Raw genomic sequence first — 23871 nt, 5'->3', positions numbered from 1 at the left:
ACAACTATTTAAACCTACTTAAAATACCTAACATAATGATAAAGTATCGTTATGAAAAATTGATTATAAATGAGAATGAAAATCGTTGCTCAACGAAAGGCTATATGTACATATTATATGTTGAGGAATCGACGTATTGATCTAACTTCATTTTTAGCTCTGCTATTGATAAAATTATATTTATATTGTATATAGGATGGAGCGGCAATCGAAATACAACAGGGCAGGCGGTGATTCTACATAAAAAGATAAGAAGAATATTTAGTATAACATCTTTTCATTCGAGGCTTCGTTTTTGAGAAAATTGAGCTTCAAAATTTGACATGTATAATTAAATTTGGCTAATTCCGGACTAAAGAAGAGTAAATAATCAACAGGGGTTCAACACTACATTTGAAAATAAAGTAAAAATGACTAGATTGGAGTAAACAATCAGCAGGATGTTATCATACAAAAACTAAAAATAACATTTTTCCTTTAAAAGCCTTATTTTCAAAAAAATAAAGTTTGAACACGTTGAAGACTGGTGTGGTGTGTATACGTATATATATAAAACACATATTCAAATTTATTCTTCTCGAAAATAAAGCATCTTATGGAAAAATTTTATATACATATTTTCGACTTATTTTTTCACCTAGATCACCACCTGCTCCGTTGTACTACAATTTCCATCTCACCCTATATGTATACGATTTTATTAATAACATACATCAATTCACTCTATCTTTTCTCTTCATCATCCACTTTTAATTGTATTAAATCTATATCAAGTGTTGTGCAGGCGACAGACTTTCCAACGGATTTTCTATTTTCGTAATAATGAAAATTTAATAACTAACTTATATATGAACAAAAAAGATGATCGAATAGAATTCAATTTGATTAGAGACAATCACGTGGACGTCAATGTCTGCCCGGTTACAGGAACCTTGTAGTTTAACTGAAACGTTTCCCATATTTGAGACATGAGTATCTAAATATGTCTAAAAATTATCATCGGCGTAGTAGATGTGTAAAAATACCATCATCGAAGATAATAAAATATCAATAAATTTCGTTTGAACGAAAAGAGGGACTTAAGCCTCGCCAAATCACTAACTTTTAAAGCAATATGATTTTGATTTCTCATATTATAATATTATGTATATGTATATTTAAATGTATGAATTGATATCATATCTCGAATACAAGGAAACTTATTTGAGGCAGTTAAAATAATAATGAACAATTTACAAAAATAAGACTACTATTCTTAAATCAATCAATAACATTAATATCTCAACTTTAAGTGCTTCAAAGACTAAATACATATATGTATTGGTAATAACTATTAATATATGTCTGTCATAAGAAAAAAGTTAAACAAGTATTTTTCTAAGCGACTAAAAATATATAAAAAGTTAATCGTAAATCTGTAAATGTGAATAATGTAAAGAATGTCATCTGCCTCAAAATATAAATTTAATAAAATAAAATAAAACAGCCTAAATGACATTGGCATTGTACTCAGCGATCAATTGTAACGTAGATATTAGAGCCAACTTCGAAGTATGGCATTGCAAGCGAACATTTCGAACTTAAAAACAGAAGTTAGTTACAAATTGGTCGTACAAGGTTTTTACTATAATTGCTGGCAAGGTACGGACTGAGGTGGTAGAGCCGGTGGCAATGGTGCATTCTCTTCGTGAATCATCACGAGTTTACCGTATTTTACCATTCTCCTTCTATGTTTTTGCTGTAAACAAGATCTTGTTTTTTATTATCAGATTTAAGAAAGAATCTCGTGCTAGTTTATGTTTTCTTTTTTTTTTTACAAAATATTTTACAGCTACTATAAAATCGATACCAGTACGATATCAAATCTTAATATTTAACGTAAGGATTTAAAATTATATTTTACCTGTGACATAGTGCCAGCCGTCCAACTTCCGCTGCTGCTTCCACTGTCACTACCACTAGAAGTAATCCCATCTTCGAGAACAAGCTTAGTTTCGAACCCCTCGACCTCTAAGTCCAAATAAAGCTGACCCAATTGATCGTTAACCAAAAGGGGTTGATTGAAATTTTTTAAGGCATCCATGTCTGCTTGAAGTACTTCGTTCAGAGTTTTGGGATGTATTTGATACTCGTATATTAATTCTGGAGTTAATTGAACACCTTCGAGCCACGGTGGCTCTTTTCTTCGCTTACCATAATGTTGCTTCATCATACTCTCCTATGAATAAATTTATTATTTATTAAAATTAATGTGACTAAATTTTTTTGTGACTGAATTTTGTTAGATAATAATCAAGACTATTAGCTACCTCTGGTAAATATTCCGTTGGCTTTTGATCTGGATTGCAGCTGCTATCACTGCTCTTATATAGGAAACTACTGTAAAAACTCGACGAGCTCGATTCGTCTACGGAGTAGTCGTTTTGTTTGTGGATCTTTTGATTCACTGGCGTTGGTGCATCCACTAAGCTCGAGCAACCTCCGTCATTGCTCACGCAAGAAGAGAATAATTCACCGGGTGATAGTACCTAATTATCATTAAATGTTTGACATATCCGTAAACCAATTAAAAAATCAAGTATAAAAATGTTGATTTACTTTTTTAGAAGATTCTGACATAGCCATACTGCTACCCGGTTCAGCTTTTACGCTTGTTGCTTGGCTCGCTGGACGTTTTCGATCGGAGCATTTGTTCATTGTAGACTGATTATTTTCACGCGTGACTGATGTTTGTTCGGGAATCAAAAATGGTCTGTACATCATGCCCGCTGACGGGGCACCTATTACTGGAGGATAAATGACACCGGCCATCGCCGTCGTCACATATGAAACTGGCACAAACACTAAAAATTAGTTTTGACATTTCAAATTTTAATCATTATTTAAGAATTCTCCCTTAAAAATTAATTTATTCAAATAAATACATACTATAAGGATTTGGTTGTGGGGGTTGCATTGAATGAGGCGGACTAAGTTTCTCTTGTAGAGATGATAAAACTGCAGGATCATTAGTTTGTGGTACGGGAATATAATACACTGGTATCATTGGCGGCAGTATTGGTACTCTGGGTATTGCTTGTGAATTCGTGCTGAAATTAGAGAAATCACAATTAACACTTTGCGGACTGGAGACGCGAATACGCGTCTTACATATTTCATGCGGTATTCTATAAAAATATTAACTACTGTTAAATAAATAAGAAAAAGCAATGGATGCTATGAAGAAAATGTTATGAATATGTTTTTACATTACGTACTTGAATAATACCAGATCGTTATCAATAAATTAGATATAATATTAATCGCTCGGAAAGTTCATTTCGATTTTGAAGAAATTTAATCGACATAGAAAATCATGTTGAAAATGAGGAAAGTTCTGCAAGGATGAAATATTCAAGTTGCACGAAGGATGTAGAAAGAGTGTGGAACAAAATAGCACTTATATAATTCAATAAATGTATATCGGATAGAAATGTAAATCGAAACGAACTTGCCGACCTTTTGAATTTTTTCAATTACTCCAAAAATATGCAGGATTTCAGGCTATATGCTTGTCGAAGCATCCTTAAAGTATTAATCGAAACAATCGATTACCCTTCTTTTATATTACTCTTCTTTAATATATAGTTTTTTTTTTTAATGAAAAAACACTCACTTTTGTGGCACATTGTGTGGTTGAGCAGGTGAGGCAGGGGGTACAGTAACCGATAAAGGTTGCCACAAATTGATGTTGGCACCTTTTTGAATTACGGTAGATTGATCGACGCTCATGCTTGTAACTGTCGTCGTGACATTCGTAGGGAACTGACCCGCAGTACTTGTTCTTGACACCTCGTCATGCTTTGAAACCTAATAAAATATAATCGAACGGGTTTAAACGTTTCTTCCTCGCCATAAGTCATGAACTCGAGATTATGTGTATTTATTGTTGAGTTACTAACTTTAAAACTGTCTCCTTCCCAGCTATGACTTCCGCTTCTCTTAACTCCATGACCTTGATTAATAAAATGCATGTTCGGGTCCGTCGACATCTTCTCGGTGGTTTTTATTCGGGAATCCTTCAATTTGTCGCTGGCCTTAATGCTAGATCGAAGTTCCCGATGCTTCTGCATCATCAACTTTTCCATATCCTCATTGTGACGATTGAGCAACGACTCTGTCAACGTCGGAGGTTTGAAACTTTCCGTGCTAGTTGTATTCGACGTATTGCCTCTGCTCGCTGAGCTTGTTTGATTGTTCGAACCACTGCTTAGATTTTCTGCGCTACCACTGCCGCTCCCACCGCTTCCGTTTATCGGTGACATGCATTTTCTCACTAATTATGCGATAATATATATATATATCAGTATGTTAAATTTATTCTAATTCTGGAGGGAAGATCATTTATGAAAATCATAAATGTACGCTGTTTAAAAACTTATTTGACGATAAATATTGTTAATAATACTCAATATCGTATATTTTATAATTTATAAATTTTTTCAAAATTGGTCAAAGTTGATAACGCCTTTACATTCAAAAAATTCAATAGTGTGAAGTCTCACGGTGAAAATTCAACTCACCTGCTGAATTCGGGCTTGTCTTTTCACCTTCATCGTTGCTGGAATTAATATTCTCTTCATCACTGCCATACATGGTAGCAACCGGTGGCTTACTCTTAAAAAATCTTTCAATATTTTCGTTGTAGTTGAGCTGATTGTAACTTGGTGGTGTCTCAGTGGACGATTTACTGTCGTAGTACTCGCGATGGGGCGAAATCTCACCAAGCATCACGCTGTCGTGCTCCTGTAACAAGGGATTGCGTGATCCCTTCACAAGTATATTGTAGCGACTTAAAAAGAGTTGTCATTTGATTTCGGCACTGTCAATTGTTTTGCAAATTTGCGTTGCATTAAACCCGCGTCGCAGCGAGTAAGCTTTCATTTTTGTTAGATGTTTTGCCCAGTTATACGAGTTGCTATAATTTGTGCAAGTAATTTGTTTGTACCATGTAAGTCGCTCAGCAATCTTGCTACCGCAAAAATGCAATATTTACAGCGCACGAGCGAGCGACTAATCGACCAACTAATATTTCTCCAGCTCTGTAACACCGTTAGTTGCGTTACAATCGACCAATTTTCTTCCGTTCTACTTCTTCTCAAATCTTCTACTTCTTCTAGACCAGTCATCGTTCATACATTCATACATACTTTCATACATACTCATTCAACATTCCGCTATTTTTTTAAATTCCCGTTAGACATACGAAAGATTTAAAATCAAGATTAAGGCGAGAAATTTCGAAAAATTCGCGTGTCGCCGATGAAATAAAATGAAATAATCTATATAAAGTAAATCTGTATAAAATGAAATAATCTTCACATGTACTTTTATATCTTTCGTTCTATCGATAACACCCTGTGAAATAATAGTTACTAACGATGGAAACGAAATTCAATCGAAGGAATATTGGAAGGAGCAGCGAGAATAAGAAATGCAGAATCTGTGCGGCAGCGAGAGGTGATGATGAGGCACGTGCTGTAAGACTATGAGAAGGTGAAAACGGAAGAAGACGTGGAAATAGTATTAGGAGCAAAGGAAATAGAAATACATACTGAGAAGGACGGAGAAGTCGAGGGAGAGTGAAAGACAGGAAAAGGAAAAATTGAGGAAAACAGTAAGAAACAGAAACTAACGAAAGGCAGAAAGCAATATGGAATACCGAGAGGAAGCCAATAAAAGGAAGAACAATATAAGGAAGAGAGAGAGAGAGAGAGAAAAGGAAGGAATTGAACAGAGCAACAGGTGTTATGTAATATGTAAATGTAGAAATATGCTATGCTTTGCACACAGTCATAGTTTACATATAGGTGAAGTATACATATAGGGTATGAGTGAAAGCGTAGATGGAGATGGATGAACAAAGAGGGTGAGAGTATGAAAGGTAAGCGGAGAAGATAAGAGATAGATGTAAGGCTGGAGGACCATCCTAAGCCACTAGACGAGTATATGTACAATGAATAAAATAAGTAAAATAATAGATAATAATTAATAAGGAGAGTTAACCAGTACTGTCATCGGAACTTTCAAAATATTAACATCACTCTTGCACGCCTTTAATGTATACTCTCTTCCATTCTCGCCTTCTCATATTGCCTCGTTAGTTTCAAAACCTTGTAAGTGAAGAGATACACTGGAACTTTATTCACGAGTGTGGTACTGCGATAAATTTATAGATGCACTTATAGCCTTTAACTTTAACGTATCTCAATTGTTTCTCGAATACATGAAACTGAACTTTTCAAATCCCGTACGTGATACTCTCTACGTACGGTCTATGAAATTGCGAATCGGCAAATCGATGAATAACAACAGTTACACTTAACGCTAGGATACGATAAAGAGGCAAGAGAAGAGATATAACTCAGTTGTTCGATTGACGATACAATTCATAAAATGTTAAGCAATGGTTTAGCGCAGAAGAGAATTCCCTGATACATAGAAAAAGAAAGAAACGTTTCATTATTCGATAAAAAGATACTCGAGATGAACACGCAGAAGAAGAAGGGTATCGTCTAGAAATTGCAAAGGAACTAAATGATGCTTCGACGATAAGAACAGAAAACAAGATTAATCGAAGACAAACAATTTCTTGGCCAGCAAAATAAGTACGTAATGGAAAGATCAAGAAGAAATAATGATATCAAGCAGCAATAAAAATTATTAATCGTTCCTTTAAAAGAAAAATAGAAAATAAAAAAATATGTATGTGATAGATACAAGATGACACGTTAAAAATTTCGCTAAAAATTCGAGATCAACGTATGTAAGTAACAAATTGCCTTCTTTCTCTTTGTTCTTTTTTTTTATTTTGTTGCCCTTGTCCATTTTTCAGTGATCAATAACCAAATGCTATGCCGCCGAAAAACGGTAGCAATTAGCTAGTATATGATACTAAACTGTTGCAATCGAGGTTGGTTTATAAAAGGCTTGGCGTTTTTACCAAATACATACGAATAGTAATATTGAATGAAAAGAAAGTAAATAGACTTACCAACAACGTGCCTACAAGGTTTTGAAATTGACGCTATCCTTCACCGGACCTACGCAAGTTTCATTTTGCCCTCCGTCTGTGTCAATGTACAAAACAATTTGATAGATTTTTCCTTATCGATCGTTTTGTTGATCGTTTGCTGGTGCATTTTTTCTGTTTTTACTTACGACTAGCCACATTATGCATTATAATAGCAGAATGCATGAATGCAGATGTGGACGAACCCTAACTCGTAAAAGTTGATTTTTTAGCATTATTTTAAGTTAAACATCCGGTTAAACTTGTCACCAGGCTGTAAAATTTTTAATCAGTTGTTTCTTACTCACCTTGCACCTTAGTTTCCAAATAAAAAATTCTAGGATATATCGTTCAGAAGCAGCGAGAATCTCATCATTTAGAAAAACGTGTTTTCTGTTTCAGATTCGTAAGGGTCAGAAAATTTAGAGAAAATGTTATCGAATAACAGATCTCGGAATGTTTTGAAGTTTTCATCTTTTGTTCTTTTCTTTTGAATTCCTCGTATTATTACCAATATAAATTTTACGTTGCTTCGTAGAAAGACATATCAACATAGAACTTCTTCTATTAATAGCCCTTCAACTAACTCTTTGTATTCTACTTACACCATACATTCCCGATCGAATCAGCCGAGGAAAAAAGAAATTTAGCAAAAGACATCCAAACTTGATTAAAAGGAACACCAGACTCATAAAACGCGATTTACTAAAATTAAAGCAATTTATCGTTGGATATATATGAGAAATTTCTTCTTTTCTTGGTTCTGTCGATACTGGCGATAAATATTCGGTACAAAGCATTCGTTTTGTATTTTCTTCTTTGTTTTATACAATAATTATAATATCGCGTAAGATTTAAAGCAAATGAAAATAGTTAAAGCAATCTATGGAAGGTAATCTATACATAGTAGTATAGTATAGTAAAAGTTATTCATAAAACATGAGACTTGGACTAAATTGAAATAAAAAGGGAAAGAGAGAGACATGACGTTTTAGGAAAATAAGAAAATAATAACGAAGGCTATGTTGTACCAAAATACTATCGTACGATTCGTGAAACCATTGGGCAACACGAACGATGCGTATTAGACATGATTTAAGGAAAATACCCTCAACGTTGAACCGTTATAAGAGGAACGCGGGTAATATTACAATTAATGTAAATATACTTGTAGTATACCACCATGCGCGTTACAGCGTATTATTAGCAAAATAGGTAAGTGTCGGCGATACTAAAACGTAGCTAATAGTCACCGAAAAACTCCTGTCGTCGGTAGCGAGCACATCTTTCCCAAAACCGGGCGTCTTCTTCGTCTCTTGTAGCAGATTTTCCATGAAGGACGCAAGGTCCTTGCACCTCTTTGACACATCAAGCTCGGTTATATCTGACTTTCTTTGGATGTTCTGCGCAGACGTACGATAGAACAAAAGAGAAAAAATTGGGGAATGAGCGAACTTATTAGTTGGGATTAAAATTTCATGGGAACAATTATACGGCTGTGAACGTTTTACTGTTTGTCTGTGTGTCTCGTTATCCTTCTTAAAATGCATTTATTTATTCGATGTCGCATTGCCCTTCAGAAAGAAAAAGAGGAACACAGAGAAAAAAGGAATTAATTCTCTAAGTCTCCTGTTCTTTGCTTTCTGGTATTACAACTTTGCTTAATAATTTGGACAAGTACTTAAGCTCCTAATCGAAAGCAGAGGATAAATAATATTGTCATGCAAAATGTAGACAATGCGAATTTTTATTTATAATAATCTTTATATCGCTATGAAAGAACGTGTATAATTTATATGTGGTTTGTTTTGTTGACGTATAAATAAAAACTTGATCGACTATAAGGGTGATTGCTACGTTTACCTTATCGAACAATATCACGATCTAGACAAATTGCGCTAACTATATCACTGGTGCAGCATGAATCATTGAGAGAAGACATACCTCGTCAAGAAGTGTACGTATCTCTCCTTGTATGATCTTGGCCTCTTTTAGCACCTCCTCGCTAATGTTAGCCAATTGACCGTACTCGGTTGCGCATGGTAAGCGAAAGATATCAGGATTTGCTGGACCCTTCAGTACCCTGTGTTGACCTACGACAAACTCTAGTTTTTTCGTCCAGGGATTGATAAAGGACGACCACTCTGTTTCGAGGACGACGTAGCCACCGTTCTGCACTCCGAACCTGTAGGGTTTCGATCTGAAGGAGGCACCTTCGAGCTTGATCACCTGTTCAACGACATGTGTATAAATATGAATAATCGAAGGAATAGGAATTTTTATACGTCGTTCGACGTTCGGTTGTCGGGACTCGCTTACGCTTGCACTTTTTCTGCGGATTACATTTTTTTTTCTTTTACACTATTATTCTGTTTTTGTCTCAAGCGTATACTCGATCGAAACCTAAAAATTTGCTTTTTTTCTGGTGCACATGCTCACAGTCTCATAGATGTCTTTGATGAAGGGCAGATCCTCGGGATGGTAGAAGTCGAATAGCGAACGGCCAACCATATCCTGAGGTAGATAGCCAAAGTATTGGACTACGTCGGGATCGACATGAGATAGGTAGCAGGTCGCAGTATGGCGGGTCGTGAATACCGAAGATATTATCGTTTCTTCTGGCGCTGCGGATAATGATAACAAGAAGGTCAGAGTCATTCTCTCTTTTGTCAAGTGCTTCCTTCATGATGAAAGCTTTAATCTTTATGGTACGCAATCGAACCAACTTTGGCTCGTTGACAAATCTGTACGAACACTTGTGCATTCTACCTATGTAAGCGTGAAATAATATTATAACATTGTGCGAAGCGATGTACCAACCATTTCGATATTGTGTTTAGGAATTTCGAACAGACTTGTCAGAAGGATTTAAAAGAAGTTTCGAAATGACATTCTAAGTCACGAGTAAATTGTACTTAAGGCAAAATCTGCATCTAACAAAAGTGTTGATATTGATACAAGAAAATGATAAAGAAGCAAATAAATGGATTAATTCTCAAAATAATTTCCATCTATCGTCGATAAGAAGTTAATACAAACAATTTCCAGAATAGGCTGATAAGGGTAAACATCTTTGATTTCCCTTCCCTTGTTTCATTGCTAGTAAATTTTTATATCGAAAACGTACACGAATAGAAACAGAAAGAGGAATACGATATTATACCAAATTAGATCGCAATTAAAATATTCTTCATCTCTTTCTTTCTTATTGTCTTTTCTCTCTTTTTTGTTTAGATTAAAATACAGTGAATAAAGAAAAATCACTACGTGTTCATCAAACAAAAAATGAATTTTTATCTATTCTATGGAAAATGATTGATGCGTTTTTATTCTTGTTCTTTGTTTCCGCTTCTTAAATGAATACTCGAAACAGTGGTCTCCAAACTGAACGAAAACGAAAAATTGGCCAGATGATAAAAAAACGAATAAATAAAAAGACGACAAGAATGAGAGACTATCAAAATCGTCACGATTCTCGAATAAATATTTCTAATTTAAGAAAAATTACCTTCTGCTTAAGGCACGTCGCCGTGGAAACCACCGAGTCATATTTTATCATCGAGAAGATTAGACTGAAGAAACGACTCGACTATTATTTCTCACACATATTATTCACGAATCGATAAACCTTATACGTAGATTTAGAGATCATTAAAAATTCCTTATTCTTATTATTTTTATTTAGAACAAACAATTTATCGAATCTTTTTTGCCAGTCGACTCTCCTCGAAGATCTTCAATCGTACTACCTTTATATGCAGAATGAACAGGTTGGGCAGTAACCACCAGGAACATTGCTTTGTGTTGCTGTTCAGTTGCACGGTCTCGAAAATCCCTGAACGATAAGGTCAAGTGAAACGGAAGGTAGAAATTCGACCTCGTCGCCTTATGCTGATCAATGGACTGGTGAATAACCGATCTCGTAAACTTTCGCAACCCGCAGAATAAACTTGCCCTTCTACCGTTAATACCTATGAATACAATAATAAAACAAATAAATAAAATAATAAACCAAGATATATAATAGATATTTATAGGTGTCTATAAAAGAATTTTATAACATATTTTAATGCGAGAAACATTAGATAAAAGTTCAATGAGGATTATTAAATCACGTTCTTCGTAGTCTAGTTTTATCTTTTATTCAAAATTATAATTTCTTTTATGAAAAAGTTTCATTAAGCAAATTTGATGTAATACCTTTCGGTCTATCTTCTTGAGGCGACACTATACTGCTTGAAATCTGATCGGCCAGTGTAGCCTTATCCTTGGGGTGTACATAGTCAATGAAAGATCGGCCAATCCATGCGTCCTTGGGGTATCCTAGAGCTGTGCATATCGAGGGAGTCGTATACAACACGAGGCCATCATGCATCGAAATCACCGCGCAAAATCCCTCCTATATTGGATATACAATATGAAACTGTTGACTTCTATTTACGTCAGATTGATGCTAGTAGATTTATCCATAAAATAATTGATTAACACGTAGATGACACCTGAATCTATGTCATCAAGATAGTCTTCACATAAAACACCTTTTTCGATATCCCTGTTTCTCTTTTTTTTTTTAATCTAAATTACGTAGCTTGTAGAGCGAACTCGTCGCTACTTTTTCCTCGATTCTTGTTCACATTCTTTCCTATGATCTTTACCAACAGTTACATGCAAATTATGCGATGGAATTACCATAGGATATTTTACATGCAATACCTTAATAGTACTTTCAATTGGTCACTTTCAAACGCTATATGCATAGAGAAAAGAGTTGTATTTCACCAAAGAATATAATCTTTATTCATTTAAAAAAATTCCAAATGATCCAAGATATAAATTAAATAAAAGCAAAAGAAATTCCATGACATAAAGAAATATATAGTTCTTTTGATAGAATATATAATATAGTAAGTATATTTAGAATTTGATTAGTGAACCTTCACCCAACAAACCAACCCCATTACTGGCGTTGAAGAAAGCTACTTGTTAACGTAAGTATTAAGAAGAAAAAAGGAAATGTACTATTTCTAAGGAGATTTAATAGTTTCACTATAAAGCCACTAGAAAGTCGTTTTGCTAGCCGCAGTTGTAAATCTCCTTTCTCCATGCATAATATCACGGAAACCTCGCGACAATGGTACCACTATGTTACATCATTGTATACAAAAAGCCATACCAAATTGCAATAATTAAGGAAAAAAAAATGTTCTAATGTATCGATATAGGTAACAATCGGGTTAAGATTAATATATAGATATGTATATAATATTAGGTGGCAGGATGCTTTTGCGAGTATACCCGATCCTGCACCTCCCTAAGAAGAAGCCCCTCGATCGACCACGACCGAGCGAGTCTCGATTGACATAATTATTGTTTCTCTCTACGTGTCCTTCTACCACAGTTAACTAATTAGGAGAAATCTGTTTCCTCGTTGCTTTTTAATGAATACTAACATTGGCTTGAGAGGCGGAATCATCCAGAGGATTCGTACGAGAAGCAAGTCCTACTTCCACATCTGTGACGTTATCGCCGTTGTGCTCGCCGGGATCCGTTGCATCCACCAATTCTATGGCTACTTCTTCTTGTATACACCCAACAAAAATTCTCGTCGTTATATTCTGTTCTTCTTGGACATACCTGCCCATGTTTTCTAATAGAACATGGATTCTTTATACCCATTTAACATCTGTCAAGTTTTCAACAACGTTTCATGGACGTCCCTTTTATCGTTTTAACAATGGATAAACACGGAGATGTTTCTCGTTGCGTGATGGCTTTAATTTTGGAGGGCTATTTTAAATTTAGGATTCTAGGAGATACTTTAAACGTGTGGGCGAAGGAAGGCAGTAACCAAGAAACGTAGCTGCTGTACGGATCTCCTTGGATACCCCTGGAAACGAGATATAGGGAAAGAGAATGTCTTTGATGATGGAAGAAACTAATTGAAATTAAATCGAAAATATTTGGAGGCGTCCAAGAAACGTGTAAGACGTGACCTATTGCATGGGTAATGAATTAATGAAGGATAGGAGATAGCAATGTTTCCTTAGTCCAACAGGACAAAAATTCCGTGACAACATTTCGTAATACGAGAAGAAGTAACGAATCAACAGCTCGACATCGTTCTTGAAAGAAATAGATAAAAAGGAATTCAACTTCGAGCTCTATAACACACCAAGCTGATACCAAGGCAATTTTTACTTCTCGACTCTCGTTTTTTACCTCGTTTATCGAGCGACTGTTACTGGAATCTAATTTTTTAAATCATCCATAGTGTCGTTAAATTCATTCGCGACGTTATTGCAAATCGGTCGCTTCGTGTTTGGACGTCAACGTGCCCCACGTTGTTCAATTTTAAAACGATACATTTATCAAAGATTGTACAATACATTGTACTTAGCTATCCCTCGTGCAACGAACTAACAAACGAGCATCGTGATTACGAAACGGATCTATTCTCGCGTTGAAACATGTCGTATTGCAGGACACGTCGCAGGCTCGTAACCAGTAAATCAGGTCCAAGCTCGTAACGACCGATGAAAAAAGCCTACGTAAGAATTGGTTATTCGAGAAGTGGATTATTAAAAATTATGTAAATAATTACGTAAATCATAGACGTTTCTCGATGTTATATAAAGCTCGGTTCAGTTGTGAGTGCTACTGTGGCTGGACCAAACGGAGAGCTCGACAGCACCTGCCTTTTGTTCACGGATAGTACCGAGTGATTATATAAAACCAGTATAAGGAGAAATTATATATAAATACATATATGATCTCAATGCTTAAAATATTTTAGGACTACTATTCTATCCGACAGCTGTCCTCCGCAGAAGGGGCACGCATGTATACCAAGTGATGCTTATATCACTGTAGTTAGGCTATTCAAGGAACTATTTACAGCCTTGCAATTAGAAATACGTTATATATCGTTTATACGTTGTTATCGTTCATCATTTCAATTCGTAACGCGAAAGATAGTATCTTCCAACGTTGTTACTATTTACGTGTCTAAGGATTCGTTGTACAAGTAGCGATACTGGCGCGGGAAGGTTGCTATGACGAAAAAGGATCAATATTTTACCACGTAAGTGAGTTAGAAACGGGGTGCTCTTTTCAAGGTTTTGTTCACGCTGGGCAGAGCTGAGATTAATTGCCAGGGTAACAACAACAGCCATTACTCTATTATGTGACTATTTTATTTAAACACAAGCTACGTAAAACTCTCGTTTAAAAAGGTTCAGGACAATCGATGCTAACCGAGTGTCCCCGAATTCGAAGCAGACGAATCCTTCAGATCCATTGAATCTCTCTTTTGTCCAAACTGAAACGCGAACTTTAGGAGCTGACCAAGTAAAAATAGGACGCTCAAGACCGTTTCAACTTTGAACAAAAGAAGATGCAATTGACCGTTTCAGATTCAATGTCTGACGGACTAAGGGAACCATGGAGATGGACGTAAAGAAGGAAGAATGGTCATTCGAAGTCTTTGGCTATGAAGTAAGCGAAACCTAATTGAAGGGAAAAGTGCACGAAACCAAATAACGTTGCGCAAAACTATCGATCTTCTTTCTACTTCCCCGAGAAAAATTGATTCGTGTTTCACGTATAGCTTTTAATTATAATTATCAACGATCTTATAGTTCTGCGTTAAATCGATTTCTATCAATGTTTAATCTTAACCGTGAAACTAGAAGGAGGAAATTGTATTCGATAGAGTCTGCAGTAGTACGAAAGAATAGCTAGACGGACGATAAGAATTTGATATTTGCTCCTCCTCCTGTGATACCGATCACATAAATCAATGATTATACGTCTCCAACGACTAAGCTACCTTATAAACGAAGAGATTCTAGGAATTGTACAGTTAACGTGCACTTGTTCCCGCAAATTTTGTATTACAACCAACCTGATTTTTTTTCAAGTATTGGCTTCGTTGGGACGGTGACATTATAAGACACAGCCTCTGGCGGTGTGCCGGCACTTTTCAGGATAATATCTGTCTCAGCGTTAACAGCCAAAATCGTCTTCGACTTCTTCTTCTTGTATTCTTTATCCTTTCTTTTGCTGATTGGCTGCGGTAGTGCTTCATTGCTATATTCATATGGACGTTACATGTACAGATGGAAAAAAGTTTCTAATCTTAATCTAGCAAACAGATCCAAAAATTAGTAAAGATGGAACGTAATTTTAGGAAATGGTCAAACGTGGCATTTTGTAAAAACTTTGTGTTATCGAAGAATATAATGTATTTTCTACGACATTACCTAACCATGTTTAAGGGAGTGATAACGAGGAAAAGAGTGACTTACTTTCGTTAACTTACGAATAAAGCAATCGCGATCGATAAAATGAAGCGAGTAGATCGACCTGTAATACAATACACGCATATATCGCGTAAAAAAAAGTAAGAATCAAACAATGATTCGCGACTCGTAGTTAAAGTAAGTTTCATATTTCCAGCAGAGTTTTCATATGGTGACATAGTAAAATTCATTGATCTTATCGTGATGTTTATTCAACTATTTTTATTGCGCAATCTTATCGAAATATCCTTAAGCAATCTGAAATAGAACATTCTCATGTGTTTTGTGGTGATAACGCGATATTGGTAACGTTGATGTACGTCATATGCTTTCAATACGACGCTAATTATAGATATACGTTCTAAAAATAAGTTTATTTCCCGCTGAGTCAACAAATAAGGAATCCACTGGGCACGCATGCGAACATGAGCTCCAGGTTCATTTATTACTTTAACAGTTGCTTCATCAAAGAGAATGTTGTTATTCTAAACGACCGTGATAAGCATAACTAGATTTATAGTATTGTTACGTGTTGTGGGAGTGGAATGATACAAAAATAGACTAGATTGCCGAGAAACTTTCTCCAGGAAAACCATTTGCAACAAAAATACAATACGTAACAAATGCTTTAGGTCATCAAATAGTGATTGCATTCGTTACGTAACAAAGAGAAAGTGCATTTCTCTAACGATAAACCTTTCAAGCTTTCTCTGAGATTAGGTTGGCCATTTAGTGTTCATATTTCCTAGTTCGATATTAAAGCTTGAGAAGGCCAATATATTCGAATAGCTTTGATTAAATCAATAGAAAGAATACGTACTTTGAATTTATATTACAATGATCATAGAAATAAAATTAAGATAATTGCATGTTAATACCTTTTGAACTAAAAAATATAAAAACATTCGTTATTATTCATCTTAATATTCTTCTTTAAAGACCGAAAGTGATATTATCTATTTCCTTTAATTAGGATTAGTTACAAATCGATACAAAGCAGGAAATTTATTAATATAATTCGAAATACATTATGCAATACTATAGCCTTTAATTGTACTCTCCCTCTCTCTCTCTCTCTTCCTCTCTCAAGAGATCTCTCTCGCCTCTCACAATATATACGTATTTCCAGCATGAAAGAGCAATTACAAAAACATCGTTACAAATATAAATTAATTTCCAGTAACATCTGTTCCTTTGTGATTAAATATAGTTATTCGCAAGGGTTGATTTAAATTACCAAATATATGTCCATTCTACTCGAAGCAACAGAAAAGCATTCGCGGTAATTAACCTTGACCCTTGCAAGTTATGTAGAGAATTATATGAGGTATATTCTGTGAATTGTGCGCGGCAAGCGACGACGCATTCTCATACTATTGGTTCGAGGAGTGCTTGTTGCACCGTCAGAGACCAATAGACATGAAACGATGCGAGGCATGTCACTGCTCTTCAAATATTTCGAATCAAGCAAACAGTAATATTTTTCACGTCTAAGTTTGCTTAAATTGCTCAATCGCTGTTTTCCTTACAAAGTTTTCGCGTCAAGAAATGAAAAGAGAGAAAAAAAAAAGAAAGAAACGAATTCTATACGAGACGAAGAAAACCACCGAACGTTGTCGTCGATCGGTGAGGTTTAAATGAAACAGGAAATGTGAACGACGTTACAGTTTGATATGTAAATTCAAAGCATCATTGTCTTTTTATTTTCTCTACCTCTTATTATATCTGACGAATAATCAGAAATAGACTTGTTTTAACTGTAATTTATAGACCCGGTGATGATTTATTATTGCAATGGCGCGGCCTATCCAGATTATGCAATAATACGTGGGGATACTTCATGCCATGTAGGCGACGCCAATGGCGACGTCGTAGGCACGTGGCAGGGCACATGCACCAGTGTTTACAGCTGCAAATAACAAGGTTTGTGTGCGCTTTCTCGTAACTGAATGTAATCATTCTCTTACACGTACATGAATACGATAGTAAAAATCCACATTGTTGGGCGCGTATGCGCGCTGTGTCACCTTCACAATCGCGATAATTATAGAACAACCGTGTTCAACTGTATGAACATACCTGGAGTACAAATCTGTCAATAATTTTTTCTGATGTTCCATTATAATACTTTAATTAACTTTAATTATAGGAAAAGGGGAAGAATAAAATTTAAAACAAAAATTGACTAGATGACTCGTCACAATAGCGCCAAGTGACGTAGATACAGACATCGAAATTTAAACGTTTCTTCGATTGTAATTATACAGAAGAAAATGATGGAAAAAGTTGTGTTGGCTTCTCTAATTTCACTATTACTTTTGATTTGCAGGATGAATAATTCGCAAATGTTAATGACGTTCGTTCTAAGGTGTTCATGTACTCAAACGAATAATCTAATTGGCAAACTCACGTTAGCATGCAACGTCTATTCAGTCTTGTTGATTACAGCGGTTATATACACACCACAACCACTAATTTTAACTTAGACAGCTATTTTCCTTCTTTAAATATAAATAGACATTTTTCGATAGTTGAATAATATGTGTATGTACTTTTCGTTTTTCCAATATCACATACTTTTTCCATAAACGCCTGGGGCACGTTATACTAAATATCTTCTTTAACTACAGTGAAGTGCTTCCACGTGTTATAAGTTCATGTATTTTTCATTCGACGTACAATTATTGGAGATAACTAGACAAAGCAGTACCGTAATATTGCAAGACTACAATTAGCAGTGTCTTGCGTATATTTCATTTGTAAGTACCAAAAAAAAAAAAAAAAAAGAAATTTTATTGAAAGTTCACACAGCACTGAGGAACAAGAATTACCTTCCACTGGATACTTTACTCTTATTCTTTACTAGCTGAAGTTATAATGATTTATCAATTGCTTATAAATACGACATATTGATATTTCACGCATAGTCGCAAGATCCTTACGATCATAAATACTTTCACTTGCCATCAGCGGTCAATAGGTATCTCTGTGTTTTTTGAGGATCGTGTTTTGGGGAAAAAATTTTTGTAAGAGTCAACCGAGTCATCGCGATAGCCTCTATCTTTGAACTACCGATAATACTAAAGAAACTTAAACAATATATTACCTGGATCCAAATGTCGAGGGGCGCCTACCGCAATAACCGCTACTTTCGGAGCGGTTACTGTTTCTCGAGATTGAGCTGCCACTACTGCAACAGAAATGAGTAAACGTTATTAAACATTATTTAGTGAATCCCTGTGTTACTAGTATAAAACAAAAATGATATTTTTAGATGGGTTTATCGTAATATGGCTTACATACGTAATGTAGTCACGTTAACGTCTGACGATTAATCGACTAAACTACTGTATATGCTTATTCACCGCGCTAGGTCTGACCTTGACTATCCGTTACTACTGAACGCACTCGCGTATTGAAATAATCTTTAAATCGATAGCTTACCAAGCTTTCCGTGCGATTATCAAACTTGGAAAATATCAAATATATTAGCGTTTTAATTTTTTTGCAATATTGTAAGTTTAACGAATAACATATTCAACAGATTATTATTTCAATGTTTAATGGCATTTAAAATTGAAAAAGAAAATGATCGTAAGTACCGGACCTTCATGAATTTATGTTGCTCGATTACGAAACTTACGCTTTTTATCGAACTCTTGTAAGATTCATTTGTTATAATTTGCTCCTTCGTAACTAGATCCACGCGTAACGCTGGAACTAGAATACGCGCCTTCCGATAAGACTTGCACCGTCCTTAGAAACAGTATCTTCAACAAATTAACTCATCTACCATGAGAACAGACTGAAAAACTTGCTGAACAAACGAAAAATCGTGCGTAAGCTTGATCTAGTTCGTATCGAGAAAAAAGAATTACTATCCTCCGATTCTCTCTGTTTCACTGACAAATGGGTACAGAGGTGGATAGAAGCTGATTGCAGCAGAGGTTCATTTCTCGAACGATAGAAACGGCCTCGGCCCATTGGCCAATTAAACCGGTGTCAAGAAAGTCACGCGATTCGCTGGCACAAAATCTCTGAAACCAGTTATGGAATGGAAAAAAAAGGACCGATCACATGTTCGGCAAACGTGACCACCACAATCGGCCCTTACGTCGGAGTCTTTCTGGCCTTTCACTGTCCTCATTATTTCCCAGGGAACGAGCACGGGGCTCCTACATTTGTTGCACCTCGTTCGGTAGGAAAAATTATTGCATAAGGTCTGTTTCACGCTCGTGGCCCCGTGACTAGAACTGTCGAACGGAACCGTGATCCGACTATCGATTTTATTCGAAGTTCTGACACGAATAATCCCAAGGAAACGTTGTATTAACGAGATATAAAATCCGACATAACATAGAATTCGCGATTATAATTAATCTCGAATTACAGACGTCTATATTTTATCCGTTACGTATCATTTCTAAGATTATTTGACAAATTCTATTTCTGTTAAGTTTTTGTGTTGTAAAAATTAATGACTGTTTTAAATACTGGAATTTTTAGACTTCGACGCAAAATTACGGTAATACAATAAAAATTCAGACTGTTCTCAGGGATTCGTCGCGCTATTCTGGCGACGTATTTTTAGAATGTTTTTAAATCTAATGAAAAGCCCTATTAATTTTTCTAGTGATATAATACTTTCATATTGACGTAGGGAAATGGTACTATTATGCAATTAAAACAACAAACTGGTAAATACGTTGAATCAGCATATGGTGCAACATTCGCTTCCCCAGAAGAACATCACGTTTCACTCTTCATCGGGTACCTGTAGCGTGTACAATTTTACTTGATAAGCAACACGTGAGAATTCAGAATCTATAATTATGCGCTGGTATCAATCAATTGAGTAGCATCAATAGCCGAGTCGCCCACGATGTCGTTCTTTGTTATTATAGGGGGTCGCCATTAACTGTTACATCGACGATGGTTAATTAAAAAAACAAAGCTTGAAATACAACGTGCATATTGAACCAAGCAAGGTTCCCTTAAAACAAATTTTTTTAAAACATCAAATATACAACTTTTGTATGCAATTATCGTCTATATTAAAGACAAAACTTGTAAAGTTTGTAATTTACTTTGAGGTTTCTTATCAAATTATAATCTAATTGCTCTTACCATTTTAGGTCAATAAAATTTTTATGACGCAATAAAATCATAACAATTGCTTTGATTAAATATAAAAAAATTCGATCATCAAACATCAGTAAAAAGCCTCTTGGTTTATAATTTCTTCAATATTGCATCTTATTTCGTAAGGTTCCTGAGATTGGTACCATCGTGGAAAGTATTTCAGTCAGACGTTAACTTTCGTTAACGTAGCAATCAGCGATCTTGCGTACGCTTTGCATTCGTTCGACCTGTTTTCATCGGGTTTCTCAACCCGAGCTTAGATGTTTAAATGCGAACGTGGAAATGCAAGCGGCATGTTTCGCCGAGAAACTAGTTAGCCTTAACCGTCGTGTTCGAGTTTCTATCCTTCTTGTTCGCCATGCTTTTCGTCTGCCTCTCACCTACATCATCGACAAAGCGTGTCAATGCCAAGAATCCTGTGCTAACGTACACTACATAGAGACTGGATATCCTAGCGATCCTAATAATGAATATCCTACAGCTAAGTTTACAACGACGGACAATTGTTCGCAAATTCGTGTCTGTCAGCGTAGATTTCGCCTAAGATATCTCATAAATTTTCAATTTGTTTAATTTATGAATTATCACAATGATTTTGTCAGAGATCAACCACTTATGTATGTCTGCAAGATACCCACGTGAAATTCATCCGCAAGTAAAAGTCTTTTCTCGAATACTAAGGATATTAAGGAAATAAAATCTATCAACAAGCTGAGAAGTTCAATTGAGTCTGATGAAACAGTCATCCAGCGATTAAGAGATCAGGGGTCAAACTTTACGGGTCCAATAATCTGATCAATCAATTCTATTCCTTGTCATCACTGATGGATCCAGAGCGGCGATCGCCATCCCCCCTCAAGAATAAAAGAATATAAAAATATTATACTACATTCTGAAAAACTTGTTAGATATATAATTAACATTAATTTATTAATTTAATTATTTAGGCTATATACGGTATCGAATAGAGATATTGAAATGTAAGTTATAAGTAAATTTTTAATCTTGGAAAAGAAAATTTAAAAATGTACTTGTGTACTTTTACATATTTCGCTGCCCTCACCGAAGAAAGGCTCCATCACTGCTTGTCATGAACAAAATTTGCACTTGTAATTTTTATTTCGATACAAGTTTCAGAAGAATGATTGTGTCTACTCAGATGATCAAGACGCGTAGGCAGTGGTAATTCTTAGTAGTAAGTATGAAACTTTGAGATATACAATTTATCAAGACAAATTGAAGAAACCAATTGATCAGTCAATCGATTAATTCGTTTTCTTTAGTATATATACAATACACTTCATAAGTACACAATCTAAGTCTTATGGTTCGATATTAAACATCAATCACATGGGACATAAGAAAATTAAGTTGTAGGGATTTCTTCGCGTTCACAAATGCAAATCGTTATGAAACTCTCTTACATCTTTTGTAAGGTCTCCGAACGCGATAAAAAATTGCAAAACATCTGACATATCGAAACCTGCATTTTCCAATCGATCCAATGATTTATAGTTCATCTCCGGCTTGGATTTTCCAAACGTTTAATTAAACATTTACTTTTACTATCTTTGTATATTCATTTATAGAATAACGCGCAGTCATATATACATATATTGCACAAATTGAGATTACACAAGAATTCGACTGATCGATTACAGGAATGTAACAGGAATCGTCAAATGGAAAATAAAAAAAAGGAGGAGAGAAAGCAAAAAAAGGGATTATGCCTCATCAAGAAAATACGTGAGATACTTCTGTATTAGTTAAAACTGTATTAAAATAGCAAGTCAATTAGATTAGTTGCAGTTAAACAGCATTCATTAATTAAGATCTGATAAACGTTTATTAAACGTCTGCATGTAGATTGCACAAGATGAACATAATAGAATAATGATGTATTAATTATGCTCAATAAAAATTTATATAGCTTTTTGCCTTCATCGCTTGCGTTCTATTAAGGTTGATGTTATTTATGCATATTAGTTACTTACATTAATTCCCATCTGTTCTTTTTCCTAAAGAATAAATACGCTTTGTATACGATTTATTACATAAATATTAACAAAATCATTTACAATTATTTAATGTATCGATATCAGAATGTACTTTAAACGATACAATAAAATGGAAGTTTTATAATATGTTTTTTAATATCGAATAAACTAATAATTTTCAAGATTATTCTATCTTATGATTAGACCCTTTTAGTTACCAAAACTACTGTAAAGTTTATTATTTCAAATAAAAATTAGCTAGGTAGTATAAGAATACATTAATACATTTAATATACATATTAATATGCATTTCTGGTATTGGTATCATGTCAAAAAGGTGGGAAATCTTACAGTTCACACTTTACGTTAATACCTATGATTATTAAAATTTGGTGTTGTAAGAATATGAATGGTAAAAATGTAATTTTACCTGAAATATCCACCGACTCGTCTTTTTCTTATAGACGTATCATTAGAATAACGTATAATGAGTTGATCGACTAATATAACGCATAGTTCATATTTGAAATTCATGGCGCTATATTCAAATCAATGCTTGCGAAATGAAATAAATTCAGCGCACTTCGAAAGGTATAGACAAACAATTAAAAAATTCGATACATACCTACGTTGCGACTGACTGTTGCTACAAGTATTGGAATATCCGGAATCCGACACCTTAGCATTTTCAGTGGATACTTCTTCCATCGTTCTCTTCTAAGGGTAGCGTTTCTTTTAGACGATATCCGTTGGTCACAACACTGCTGCTAAATTAAATGAACTCGATGTTCACGCGTCATTTCTATATTTCGTGGCAGTAAAAGTGTTAAGAACTGATAAAAAAATAAGCGAAGGTAAATTGCTCGTATTTGTACGAACAAAAGGGAATAAGTTTTTTCTGTTTAATGTATCGCATTCACCATTAATAATTAAATTAAGAACGCACCATTTGATCGGTTATAAAAAATCAGTAAATAGAGAAATAAGCTTTCACTAATTTTCAGTTGGTTTCACAATAATATAATAAACACCACGATGCGTTCTAGACGACGATGTCTATGAAGACTGAACTGAACCATACATTACATATCTACCGCGCGGAGCGACTGTTCCGCATCATGCTGCACGTTCGGTAACACGTGAGTTGTTATCCCTCCCAGCCTACTGTTAACCTATATCGATGCAAAACGTGCCCCACTTAAACCTCTCGAACGACGAACGCGATTAAAATATGTAATCTGCTACCCCACGACTTTTACGCTTGATTCCAGCGCAATTTAATGGCGCGAAAATCATTCCTTATGTACTATTGCGACACCTACTGACAACTTCATTCCATAATATCTTCCGATTTAAATTTAAGGAGATAGATCATATTTGA

General features: G+C 35.1%; 1 protein-coding gene across 9 annotated transcripts; it reads right to left on the bottom strand.

Moving 5' to 3' along the window:
• Positions 1–607: 607 nt before the first annotated feature.
• per (period circadian regulator) lies at positions 608–23632 on the bottom strand. 9 transcript variants are annotated; one of them, XM_069123422.1, is made up of 18 exons: positions 23116–23630; positions 18995–19168; positions 18458–18541; positions 14951–15139; positions 12502–12623; positions 11252–11450; positions 10801–11022; positions 9491–9675; positions 8996–9280; positions 8305–8454; positions 4563–4809; positions 3942–4315; positions 3656–3849; positions 2929–3089; positions 2599–2843; positions 2310–2528; positions 1904–2218; positions 608–1738 (listed from the first exon to the last, which is right to left on the bottom strand). In XM_069123422.1, the coding sequence occupies exons 4-18, from the start codon at positions 14994–14996 to the stop codon at positions 1625–1627; spliced, it is 3078 nt and encodes a 1025-aa protein (XP_068979523.1). In that variant the 5' UTR covers positions 14997–15139; positions 18458–18541; positions 18995–19168; positions 23116–23630; the 3' UTR covers positions 608–1624. The 9 variants fall into 9 exon arrangements, with proteins under 9 accessions (XP_068979523.1, XP_068979517.1, XP_068979516.1 ...); XM_069123416.1 differs by lacking the exon at positions 18995–19168 and having other exon boundaries at positions 2599–2831; positions 12502–12698; positions 14955–15139; positions 23116–23632; XM_069123415.1 differs by lacking the exon at positions 18995–19168 and having other exon boundaries at positions 12502–12698; positions 14955–15139; positions 23116–23631.
• Positions 23633–23871: the final 239 nt, after the last annotated feature.

Source organism: Bombus flavifrons, chromosome 11, assembly GCF_040668555.2.
Source record: "Bombus flavifrons isolate JBK064 chromosome 11, iyBomFlav1_principal, whole genome shotgun sequence".
Lineage (NCBI taxonomy): Eukaryota > Metazoa > Arthropoda > Insecta > Hymenoptera > Apidae > Bombus > Bombus flavifrons.
This window is presented reverse-complemented; position numbering and strand designations above follow the sequence as displayed.

Excerpts from the sequence above, each read along its gene's own strand:
- per (XM_069123415.1), bottom strand. The coding sequence starts at position 23,198 with ATGGAAGAAGTATCCACTGAAAATGCTAAGGTGTCGGATTCCGGATAT. Across the intron at positions 11,451-12,501 it reads ATTCCGCCTCTCAAGCCAAT|GAGGGATTTTGCGCGGTGAT; the intron begins GTTAGTATTCAT and ends TATCCAATATAG. Across the intron at positions 4,810-8,304 it reads CCGACGACAGGAGTTTTTCG|GGATCACGCAATCCCTTGTT; the intron begins GTGACTATTAGC and ends ATACTTGTGAAG.